General features: G+C 44.9%; 1 protein-coding gene across 2 annotated transcripts in view; it reads left to right on the top strand.

Moving 5' to 3' along the window:
• Window positions 1-8,235, top strand: part of PLD1 (phospholipase D1) — a 184,241-nt gene extending 176,006 nt beyond the window's left edge. For both annotated transcript variants that reach the window (XM_004704081.2, XM_045297437.1), the window contains exons 25-26: window positions 1,075-1,192; window positions 3,472-8,235. In XM_004704081.2, the coding sequence (XP_004704138.1) occupies window positions 1,075-1,192; window positions 3,472-3,696 (343 nt within the window). In that variant the 3' untranslated portion in view covers window positions 3,697-8,235. The remainder of the gene's footprint in view (window positions 1-1,074; window positions 1,193-3,471) is intronic.
• The last annotated feature ends 4,833 nt before the right edge of the window (window positions 8,236-13,068 follow it).

The following is a 13,068-nucleotide window of genomic DNA, read 5'->3' as shown; positions in this document are numbered from 1 at the left end:
TTTGTAAAGAGGTGTAGTCTCAGAAGCCCACAGGGGCAGTTCTACTCTGTCTTGGAGGGTAGCTGTCAGAATTAACTCATGGCAGTGAGGGGTGCTATTTTATTTTTTAGACTGAGATACTGAGTAACTATGGTCTCTCAGGGAATGTACATTCTATCAATGGGCAAGAAGCCTGTTGAATCAAAAAGGGGAGAAACCTTCACAAGTGCACTGATGCCAAGCATCCGTGAAGTAGAGTGGGCGAAAGGAAGGAAGAAGGTTCGTCTGGGCCAGGACTGACAGAGAGAAATGGGAGAGGGGAGAACGGAGACTCACAAAAGGGTTTAAAGAGGTGACCATGTACTGAAACTGAAAAGGTGGTAAGTGGAGTTAGGCAAACCGGTGGAAGAAGGAAACGCTTTTAGCCTCACTGCCTGCTCTGAAAGCACACCCTGCATTTATCACCATCTTAATTAATCCATTATTTGATATATTATTTATGCCTACGATTCAGTCAATGATTATTTATTCACTGTTGGTCTTGCTCACCGGATTTAACTCTAGTCAGAGATGCCCCATATGTTTCTTATCTATTTTCCTCTCTCCTGGAGTTCAGCACAGTGCTTTCCCGGAAGAAATACAGGAAAGGAAGAAGGAAAGGCAGTGTTTGGAGATGGAGAGTCCTGGTCGGAGTCCCAGCTCGACAGCTTACAAACGTGGACCAAGTTGCTTAACCTTTCCATCCCGTATTTCCCTTCTCTGCAAAGTGAAGCTCATGTTAGAGGCTAACGTATGGTGTTGTTAAGGATGTAGTGAGATGATCTTCGTGAAAGGCTTAGCGCATTGGCTGTTCCCAGGTTTGAACACCAGTCTTGTTCTCCAAAGCTTTTGACACCTTATGCCCAATTTCAAGGACACTCTCAGAACAAAGGAAGATTTTTCTCTCTCTCCAGCACTTAAACCTTCAAGCATCATAGTAATATATAAATCAATTTTAACAAAATGACTTTCCTGATTGAGTGCCTGAATTGCCTTACCCTTAGAAATGCCAACTGCATTTTTGGTTACTTATTTGGGAGGGCATTTGTATTTCAGACTCGTCCTTGGCTATCTTTCGGACCCAAGTGAGGACCTTCAGGACCCAGTGAGTGACAAATTCTTCAAGGAGATTTGGGTTTCCACAGCAGCTCGAAATGCTACAATTTATGATAAGGTGACTTTATCTCCTTCTGTCTCCCTTCTTTTCCAATTGACTATTGTAACTAAATGCATGTCATTACTTCCACATTACATTGGTACAGTGTTTGCTCACAGCAAAAAAAGGAAAGTCAAAAACATCATGGATTATGGGTAGAAGGAACCTTGGTAGCCTTCTGATATCGCATCTGTGGCAGGAAGTCCATTCTACACATCCCTGGCACAGGGTTACCACGTCTCTGAACATTTCTAACAATGAAGGGCAGAGAGACAGATAAGGTTAAAAAGTGAGTGAGACTTGGATTCAAGTCCTGCTCAAACACTTGTTGGTGGTGATGTCACTTGGTGCAGAGGGACTTGGCATTCTGGGACTTCTTTGTTTCTCTCTCTGCAATGAAATAGGAGGAAGAATGCTTCGAGTGATGAGGATGGTAAAAAAAAGGCACTTGTTTGTTGGGAAGCTCCGGTTTTAGAAGGTGTTTAGAAAGCTCCATTTGTTATGGCAGCCACGTGCATCCCTGGTAATTTCTTCCATTGGTTGTTGGGTATTTCGGGAAGTTCAAGATCGAGTTGCTCAACAGTAGAGCAGGGTATGCTCATGAAGCCGTCAGCATGCCATCATGGAAAATGGCCCATTTGAGACTGGTTGGGCACCTATCAGTAGTTGGTTAAAAATGTGTTCTTCTTCATGAGCTTCCAGGCCCCCTCCAGTACTGGAAGTATCTTCCTTCTTAATTAGCTTTGACAACTATTCTGTGTAGCTTTATTTATGGCCATGATCAAATAGGCCATGGATGTGGGAGTCTATTAAAATGTAATGTAATAAATGCAGCAGGCAGTCTTGATAGGATCCTTAAAGGGGAGTGGCTCTACAGTCATCTGGGGGGTCGTTTGATAAATCTAAGGGGTCATGATGGTGCAGTAGTTAAGCACTTGGCTGCAAACCTAAAGCTTAGCAATTTGAACTTACTAGCTGCTATGCTGAAAAAAAAGAAAGAGAACAAAGGAAGTGACAATCTGTCTCAGTATAGATCGCAGCCTTGGAAACTTCCTGGGATAGGTCTCTCTCCCACCGTGCCACTTGAGGTTGGAATTAACTTGATACCCATGAGTTTGACTTTGGTATTGGTATGCTAAATCCCAGTGGACCTCAACTTAAATGAGGCTATGAAACCGGTTTTCTGAGATCATGGTAATGTGGTTACAGAGACACAGGCCCTTATTGTTAGTAAATACATGCTGAAGTGTTATAATGTCTAAAACTCATGTCAAATCATCAGAATAAGTGTTATATATTAACAGGTGATAATTATTTAACTGCAAGCAGTATAAGAGCAAAAGATCTTTCAAAATAAAAAATTAGAATATATGGATATGTGTCTATTTCTATGAAACCTTAGGCCAGAACTTCACATGAAATTTAGAGAAGATTATTAGCCACATGATGGACCTTCATGATGGTGGGGTAACAACAATGGGATTCCATGCCATTAGTTAACTTTGGTTTGGGGTAATGACTTGTTTAGATAAGAGGTAAGGGTGCAATTATGATTTTTTAAAACGATCCAAGCCTTATTGGTAACAAATAAGAGAAGCGACTCTTAAATTAGCTCTTTGCTGTGACAAATAGCCAATATGTTATATGGTGTGACCCTGGTAACATGTAACTAGTATGTCACAGCACAAAGGTTGTGTCTATTGGAATATTTTTTCACAACGGGGATCACCCTTTTTCTTTTTCCTTCCCCCCCCTCCCCCCAAGGATATAGTAGAGCATCCAAGGGACAGAGTTCCAGAACTTCTTATCCATAATTAAAGACCTGGAGGGAATGCGTGCCTGGGCTTGGAGAGTTAGGACCACAGAGCAAAGGAGCCCTTGTGGTTCAGTGGTTATGTGTGGGGCTGAGATGCCCGGGCTTCAAAACCACCACTCTCCAAAACCCACAGGGAGGTGCTATGTGTCCGCAAATGTTGTTTGTATTTGGGGGGTGGGGGGATGGATTTGCAGAACATATAAAAACATGCATAGAAATGTCCTCTGCCGAAGGCTCACTCATCTTCCCACATGGGCTCAGTTTATGTATCTCCTTGTTTGTATTATTGGGTATTGCTGTACCAATCATGGGTTAATACTTGTGCAGCAAGTAGTATTTACCCGTGTTCCTGGTACTCTTGTGTACCTCCGCCCTCGTGTCTCGTTCACCTTAGTCACTTAGCTGTGCTGCCCTCCCTACTGTTGGGTGCTTGCCCCTTCGTCCCAGCGGTCGCTGAATTGACCACCTGTGTTTCACGCAGGTGTTCCGGTGCCTTCCCAGTGATGAAGTACACAATTTAATTCAGCTGCGAGACTTTATTGGCAAGCCGATATTAGTGAAAGAAGATCCCGTCCGAGCCGAGGAGGAACTGAAAAAGATCCGTGGGTTTTTGGTGCAATTTCCCTTTTACTTCTTGTCTGAAGAAAACCTCCTGCCTTCCGTTGGAACCAAAGAATCCATGGTGCCCATGGAGGTGTGGACTTAGGAAGAGTGTGGCTTCGGCAGCGTTCAACTCTTTTGCAGCCCAACAGTTGTCACCCAAAGACCACAGTGCGCGGCACACAGTGACTCTCTGGGACTCTCACTGCCACAGGCTGCACTGGCACCTTCTTGTCTCCAGCCCCTTGATTGACTCTGGGGAAGTTCCAAGGACTGATGTGGACTGGCTTGCGAGGGATACAGCTATACGGATGTAGGGACTGACGGACTATGAGCAGGGCTATATAATTCCTACAGTCTGTCTTGGCGAAGACAGGACTGCATTCTTGCTGGTAGGCGCTTATATGCCACCATCATCAATTCAAATCCCATGACATACACCAAAATGCATTGCCTTTGCTAATGAGAATTGATCTGTTGTCCAAAGTTGTCTGAACCTCTTTATTCTTTCAGGACCCTCATGCAACAAAAGTCTGCTGGCTGGCCCTGGCCTTGTACCCTGTACAGGCGCTATTGTAGGTATGGTGTGCTGCTAGGACATCTTTTTATGCTCGTTCCAGATGTGCCCAAAGTAGTGGTGCCCCTCCAACAGAGACTGTGGGCATTCTTTGTTGTCAGCGACTGAAGGGTCAGCTTTAGTCTACACAGCAGCCCGTGCGAGGCACTGCTGATACTATTGAACTATCTTTAACTCCACAGAGCAATAGGAAGGAATTAAATTCACTTATTGAAGCAGAGATTTCCCTTCACCCCAACGCTACTGCTAAGATGTGTCCTTGGGATAGGGCCTAGCTGATCAAATTTGAAAGCACGAGCAGTTTATTTGATTACACAGAAACCAGACACAACTCAAAGAGAGCGTGCGCTGCCTTCAGAAACCTCCAAGGGGTCTGTGGGGATCTGATCCAGAGACGAAGAGAAAATGCCTTATACGTCTGTGAATGTTCCTGTCATCTTTAGCTGAAGAATTGATTGCAATGTAAGCTTCCACATTTCAGAATAAAACTAGGGAGCTCAATTTGTCAGTCCAGAGAACCAAAGGCTACATAAGTCCCACCAGGTTCGTAAGCATGAGTCTATAGCCTTATTTGACATTCAATTTTTCGGCCCCCATTATCTCCTCTAAGAAAAAATTAATTGATTGCAAACTATGTGCTGCTCAGCTTGTGTTATTAAATACACATTAACATTCCATAAGAGCTTATGAAAAAGTTCAGGTACTTATTAATTCCCATGTTCTTGTCTGTGAAAAGTTCTGGAAACCCCACTTTTCCACTTAGGGTGCTAGAATATCCTTTGATATACCAAAGCCTAGGTTTACTAAACATAGTTCTCTCAGAGGAGCTAATGCAAGTTCCCCCAAGTCCTGTGCCTGTCAAGCATGGGGTGGTGCAGTGATGACAAATGTCCATGGGCTGCGCCGGCAGAATCTCCTTAGGGCTGTTCCAAGAAGTGAAGACCAACCCAGTTTTCAGAGACCTCCTAGTTCCGCCCGGAGGTTAAACAGGAGCATCAAGCCAATGAAGAAGAAGAGAGAGACTCTCAAAACCAGGGTAGGATTTCTTAGCCCGATACCATTTCACAAATGAGGTGGATGATGTCACCAATGATGGAAAGGAAGATACTTTTATAAATAAATAAGTTATTCTCAGATGGCTACGAAAGGTAAAACAACCTCTCTCTATAGCCATTGCAAATAAGGCATTTGCTAATTATGAACGACACTGAGATTGATCTGTAAAGTACCAAGTGTATGTGGAATGTCTCAGGATTTCTCCCATTTGATTTTCAATTTTTCCAACCCTACTGACGTCCACCCAGGGGCTCTTGATTTTGTAGAAGATGCTCCCATGAAACCGTAAAAACTAACCAGTCAGAGATAGCTTGTTCAGTCACATATTCCAACCTCCGTCCCACTTTACAGATGAGGAAGCTGAGGCTTCAATGGAAGAACTTGCTTAAATCCATCCGATTTCTGGATGGGGGAACAAGGACCAGTGCCATTTCTATAATCCATCATTCTCCTTTCGCTCAAAAACATGAGATGCTGTAAATAAATTTCAGACAAGATGTCTCTAAGTTATTTAGAACCTGTGGTATTACAATATTTATGTGTTTACTGGTGTCCCCCCCTCACTAGAATGTAAGGGGTAAGGACGTCCTGTGTTTAGTTCATAAGGTATCCTCAGACCAAAACAGTGCCTAGCACGTAGCAGGTGCTCATCAAATGTTTGTGGAATGAGCCACAGGTAGAAATAGAGCTAGTGAAATGAAAAATGTACTGGGTCTCAAGTAAGAGATCTTGCTGCTGCTGCTGTCTTCTCCTTCATCTTCGCAGAGACAGGATGCTCATCTGCAAAGGAGACAGGTTTCAAGGTTGACTTGGAGCAATTTTATTGAGAATTTGGCATCATCATTGCCTCTTTTGCAGTAGCAGTGTACATGAGCATTCTGTAAAATTTACATGTTCTGAACATGAGACGCACTGCCTGACCTGCTGGCCCACCCTTCTGTGACATCAGGACTGCCAAAAAGAAGTTGCAAACACATGTTCTCTTTTACATTGAGATGTCTAATGTGAACTAGACAATGCAAATAACTCAAAGCCTCAGAAAGTTATCATGAATCTGTTCAACCTTTCAAATGGACTATAACCTTTTGAAATGCCTTTTTTTTAAAAAAAAATCACTACCATGGAGTTAATTCTGAATCTTAGTGACTATACAGAACAGAGTAGAACTGCCCTGTAGGATTTCAAACCCTATCTTTATACAAGCAGACCACTGCACCTTCTTGTGGAGTTGCTGTGGGCTCACATCTCTGGCCTCTGGGTTATCAGCTGAGCACTTAACCACTACTCCGCTGGGGTTCCTTAGCCTACAAACAGTATACAGGAAGCCTTGATGGTTCCTGTAATAACTTTTTTGTTTTCAAGAAGGAAAAATTCTAGCATTACAACAAATAAAAGGTAGTAGGTGGAGATTGACCAAGCTCTCTCATTGGAGGACATGGGTGGGTCGGTGGAAGGCATTTGTTTTATATCAGGTGTCTGTGACTGACTCTTCAGTGGGGTGTTCTTAAATCTCAGGTTCAATGCATCATAAAGAAGTTTGGACAACGGGCCACTGTATCATTGGGTATCATGCTATGAAACAAACTATGGGTTCATTGTAAAAGCATCCTTAGAGGAATTGTACATTTGTAGATACTTGAGATATGAGCAGTTCATCTTTTCTGTAATGCTTTGGGAAGCTGTAATACATCATGAATTAAAAGCCTTCCAGATGACAAGGAGCAAGCCAGGAAATCATTCTGTAGATGTAAGATGGTCGGATAGATCTGCAAAGACTTGCATAGTAAAGGACTTTCATGTCTCCTCATCCCTCCTCATCCGTTCAATCTCTACACACAGCCAAAAGTTATAACTTAGTCTATAAACATCAGAGAGGACAAGAAGCACCCTGGCAAAACCAAAATTAGACCTCGACAGTTAACCTTGAGCTTCACTCAGACTTCTAAGTGACTGACAACATAGTACTTTTTACCAGCTGTAATATTCTTTTTACCTCCCCTGGTCTGATGTGGCCTGTGAGCATTTGCAGATGCCTGTCACCTTTCAGAGCAGGGATGCAGAAATGACTCTTAGGGATCTTCATCTCTCTCTGCTCTCTCGTTTAAAATCAGTGAGTGTTAAAGGATTCTAGATAGGTATGGGGACACATTTTTATTTCCTTGGAAGATCCTGAGGCCAATTGCTACTGGCCGTGTGGAGATTTTAAGTGGGTTTTGCCCAGGGGGGCTTCAGAAATGTATGAATTTCTTTGGAAATGTTCCTCGGCATCCATCCAAATGATATAGTACTTGAGTTTGGAAGACTTGAACTTGAGGGTAGAAGGATTCATTGAGTGAGTTTTTATAAATCATGTTATTTATCCTTTATATCATTCATGATTTGTAACTGGATAACAAAAGTAATCAGTTGCTAGATAAGTGAAAATTTGTCACATTAATCATGTTAAACTTGCAAAGTGGAAAGTCAGCCATTAGTGTAGCTGTCCAAACGAAATGCTGGTTGGTGTACTCTCTCCAATTTCCAAGCAGCTGTACAATGATTCTTCACTTTATTCTAGATAAATGCACTGAAGTGAATGTCATTCCAATTCTGCTTGTTTGGCAGGGAGAGCTATGACATCATGCCCTCCTCATTTCTATTCTACTTGTATGATTGTTCACATAAAACGGTCTGGGTCAAAGGTTCTCCTGTGCCATTATATAGATGTATGCTAAATTACTGCAGTTGGATCACATGCACCTCTGGATCAAAAGCAAATACTTGGTAATGAACATCTATGCAGAATATGCAGATATGCAGAATGCCAACTCCTACCTCCCATCCAGGACCAAACCCTGGTCCATGGCCATTGAGCAAAATGCTACATCTTCCTCCTGAGGAGCAACTGGTGAGTTTGACCTTGTGGTTAACAAGACCATGCCTAACCCACAGGGTTTCTTCCATCCAAGACAGAGGTTGGCAAACTAAGGTGCATCCCCCTGTTTTTGTTAAATAAAGTTGTATTGAAACATAGCCATGACCATTTGCTTTCATGTTTTCAGAATCATATGACTCACAAATCCTAAAATATTCACTATATTTAAGTAAACACTTGCCTGCCTCTGCTCTACATAGAGCAGCGAGTATACAGATAGACTATCTCAACCAAAAAGATTTGAAGAATTTTATTCTCCTTCATAAATAGGTTTTTTCCTAAGAACATAACCAAATTCTTCAAGGAGTGAAAATCACATGATTTGGGCATCCTGGAGAGAGGTATGGTCAACTAAAGAAAGCTTCTCCCCACTAACCCTCATAAACAAGTGTGGTTGGAAACGTTTATAACTAATGTGCTGGAGGAATGAAGATGGATGGACGTAAATGCGGCAGTCCGAATAAGAACCGCGTCATCAAGAAGGGTTCTCCTGAATTTCCCTTCTGTGGAGCATGGAAAATGATGTGTACGCCTATTTTTGTTTGACAACCGATACTTTTTATACCTGGCCCCTTAGATGAATTCTTTTAAATGCAAGTCGTCATGGATTCAGCAATTAAAATCGTGCTATTAGCAATTTGAAAATAAGACTTCCCTTTCAGCACCCTGAGTCTGTTGTTGTTGTTTTCCTGAGATGATGGTCAGTGTGGTCAAGTCCATGTTGGAAGCATGGCATTTTCCAGTGGCTGGGTGCACCTGTGCTCTGGGGGCTTCGGGGCTGTCAGCTACAGAAATCAAGTCACCGGGTCTGTCTCCCTTGGAGCCCATGGGTGGTTTCAAATGGCCAAGTGCAGAAGCTTTCCATCAGCAAGGTTCCGTTCATCTGAGAAAGACAGGGGGCTCCTCTGGGTCTGTCCTCTACACAGACGCTGTCAGCCCCACGAAGGTGAATGACAAAGCCATGGATGGCATTCTCTGCCCGCCTCGACAAGGTAGGATGATACCGTGATGACCAACCCCATGTGCCTTCCCTGAGCACATCATGAGCAAGCTTCAGGGCCTAGGGCTGTCCGGGAACAAGCCACCCAGCTTCTGACTCTCGGGCCTCTAGTAGCTAGTACACTGCTGTTGCCAGTCTCCAAACACGAAGATGTCTGGAATAAGAGGACTTGGTGCCTATCGACGCAGGATTTCGCCCAAGCTGGGAAGGAGGGCAAACTGGGCATGACCAGTGCTGGTCTCTGAAAGCCAGAGGAAAGCTGGAAACGACCAGGCTAATAATCACCACGGAGGAGCCCTGGTGGTGTACTGACCCACATGCATGGTTGGCAGTTCGAAACCACCATCAGCCCCGAAGGAGAAACACCGGGATTTTTACTCCCATCAACAGGTACTGTCTCAACAAAGCACCGGGGCTCGCCAGGAATCAGCACGGACTCGGTGGCTGCTAGTTCTTGTTTGTGTTTTCTCACTACCAGTAATTGTTCTTGATGGTCGCCACCTCACGGTGGCCCCACGTGCACAGAGCTGAACTGCTCCGTGGGGCTTGTAAGGCTGTGGGCCATCAGAAGCAGACGACATGGCCTATCTTCTGCCATGCCTTTGGGTTGGTTCAAACACCAACCTTGTGGCTCGTGGTCAAGCACTTAAGTCAAAATGCCACCTGGGGACTTGTATTATCATAGTGACTGGTAAGGACTGACCCGTGGTTGTTTGAGCAGGTCTTTTAAGCTTTGCCCACGTTTTCATTAAACACATAGCTATAGCCGGTGCTCTGCAGCCAGAGGGTCCACACTCCTGTGCGTTAGCGGTGGCCCTCGGCCCAGACTGCCTTTCACTGTGTTTCAAGCCCTGCAGCCAGCACAGACTGTCCGGAAAAGCCAGGGCACCAGCCTTCTACAAGCTGGGTCTGGCACTTGTCCCCAGGGGCCCTCCCTGAGCAGATGAGCCTCTCTGGGGTTGCAGACGGAGGGAGCCCTGGCGGTGTCGTGGGTCATGAGTTGGGCTGCCAACTGCAAGGTCAGCGGAGGGAAAATGGGGCTTTCTACTCCTGAAAGGGCCGCGGTCTCGGAAACCACAGGGGCAGTGTTTCCCTGTGCTGTAGGGTCTCCGTGAGATGGAATCCACTCTGCGGCAGTGAGTTTGGGAGAGGTCAATAAGACGCTGCAGGTGGAATGAGAGGCTTCGGTAAAAGCAGAAGGCCTGCCACCTAGGAGGTGCCCGGCGAATGGCCATCCTCGATCAGAGCAGCTGTGTTCCACACTTCCAGATCCAGGACAACAATCACCAGGTGAGGGGTGCCTGGTAGGACCAGACTGTTCCACATGTGACTCCTAGCCAAAAGGTTGGCAGTTGGGCCCATCAAAGGTGCCCCAGCACCTGGTCATGTACTGTCCAAATGTCACAACTGTGAAAAGCCGATAGAGCAATTCGACTCAGCACACAGTGTCATCCTGTGTTGGCATCTATTCGATGGCAACTGACAACAACAAACAACAGCCATTTCTCGGGGAGGAGCTAAGCTGGAGGATGGGCAAAGAGAAGTGGACTAGGGGGGAGAACGTGAGTTTTTCTAAAATCTGAATCCCTGGTTTTCTTCCTGTGTCGGTTTACCACAACAAGAATATAAACCAAAGTCAAAAGCTGATGCCCCATGGGCCAAGGAGAGAGGGAGCAAATTTCTGAAATTCTGTGCTATTTGAGTCCTGTGCAGAGATTGTAAATTCAAGGCTCACAACTGCATTTATCCAACAGCCATGTTCATTTGGCCCACAAAGTGGTGTTTAGCATTGTGGATTAATTGCCAAATTGGAAAATTTCACATAGTATTTTGGCTTTCTGATGTTCGTGAACATTGAGACTATGTGGACGCTGAAGACCGCATGGCATCAATGCCTGTTGGAGCTCAGCTGTGTTAGTCCAGGTAGACTAGAGAAACAAATTCATACACACTCCTATGTGTAAAAGAAAGAGCTTTCTATAGAGATTAATTGTATAGTAAGAAATCCCAGCCCAGTCCAGATCAAGTCCACAAGTCCAATATTATGCCATATGTCTGATACCAGTCTATAATTTCCTCTTCAGACTCATGCAATACATGCATTGATGCTGAATGCAGGAATTTCACAGGCCAGTGGGTGGAAAGTCTTGTGGATCCAGTGGCAGTGAAAGCATCTCAGTGCTGGTGTGGGTCTCCCCATGGCTCTTCCAGCTCCAGAGCTCTGTCTCCAGTGTAGTTCCCTGTGGTTTGACAACAGGAATGTGTCTCAGGGAGACTGTGTCCCACCTCCAGGGAGGAAGACAGGAGTTCCCAGAGTCCTCAGGAAAAGGCCATGCCCACACAGAGGTCTCATTGGCTATGACCTGATTGACAGCCTAGACTCCACCCCTTTGCAAGTTGACAGGAGATTATGTAACTGCCACATCAGCCAATGTCCCCTTTAGAGAAAGCCTGTGCTCAAGAAGCTACCACCATTCTCTATTATTAAACAGGAGCAGGGCTGGTAGCTTTCTTGGATGGGTAGAATGAGGTAGAGATGATGTTATACAGCCTTTGCACGCAGCACTGGAGAGACCTTTCAGCTTCTACTCAGCCTCTTAGAATGCTGCCATCTGGTGAAGATGAGAAGCCATGCCAAGGCAGAGAGACCCCAGTGATAACCAGGCACAGGAGTGAGACCATCTCGAATCACCGAGATCCAAACTGCTTAAGAAACCAGCAGAAAAGCCCTCCGTTGAGCCCAGCCCAAATTGCTAACCCACATAATTCTGAGCCACTTAAGTGGTCACTGTCTTAATCCTCTGCGGTTGTAGATGGCATTTTTCAGAGTTAGAGAATCATGGGGCCCAGTTTCTTCAGGTATTCTGTTTGTCCTTTCTCAGACCATCATGTCTCTATAACTTACTACCATCTGGATTCCAGCCCCACGACTCCACCTTTAACTGATCATGCATTTTTTAATTCATGGATACCCAACCGAAAGCACCTGTATCATAAACGTGCAGCATGGAGAGTATTCACAAACGGAGTGCACTTACGGTCTGTGCCAAAGATAGAGTTCAAAGTCAATGCTGCAGTGTCTTCGGTGACGTCTCCTGGCCAGTGACAAGTCCTCATGGCTACACTAGCCTACCGTTTACATAGGACAGCCCTCCCAATGTGGGGCAAGGCTACATCAATACCAGCGGGCAGCTCTCTTTGGAATCCTTTTAAAAGCTAGCTGACCACAATGCTTCCCCCGCCCCAGAATCCCATTTGCCTAGAGAGCTGCTGTTTACAGATTTTGCTTATATTCGTGAACACTCTTGTCTCCAGGGAGATGTCCATGATATTTCTCTGCTTGCAAAGTCCAAAGTGTCCCTGTTCATGCTGAGCTTTCTTATGTCTCAGGTCACGTGACAGTCGTAACCAAAGACATCATCAGAGGGAGGTTTCTAGGACTTGACAAAGAAACCCATTCAGTTCAGGGTTTCTAGCTGAGGCCAGGGGTGTTTTTTATTCCCTTGAGCCAACCTCAACTTATCTTTTTATTATTATACACAGTGACATTTGTTCCCACATACTCATGCATTAAAAGTGGCATTTTAAAAGACACCCTCATTAGGGAGGTACAGTACTTGACCTTCTTTTCCTCTCTCAGAACGCCGGCGAAGCAGAGGAAGGGTGCTCACCCTCTCTGATCCTTCCACAAGTCCAACACCGGCATCAACAGAGGGAGGGCTTCTCGAAGAAAGGGTTTATTACCAACAACAACAGAACATCATCAAAAGGTCATGATCACATCTCAGAAAATAATATGCCGTGAAAAAGCTTTTACACGATAAGTTTTCTTGTTGTCTCGGCTCGTCGCTGGCTCTTGACTTCCTGCACACATGGAGACCCTGGAGCTCGCCAAGGAAAACGTACAAAGCTTCAGTGATAGCAATGCGGC

This window comes from Echinops telfairi, unplaced genomic scaffold, assembly GCF_000313985.2.
Source record: "Echinops telfairi isolate 266 unplaced genomic scaffold, ASM31398v2 ScPeMD7_7420;HRSCAF=8458, whole genome shotgun sequence".
Lineage (NCBI taxonomy): Eukaryota > Metazoa > Chordata > Mammalia > Afrosoricida > Tenrecidae > Echinops > Echinops telfairi.
Note: the sequence above shows the minus strand (reverse complement) of the source record. Positions and strands in the feature narration are given on the sequence as shown.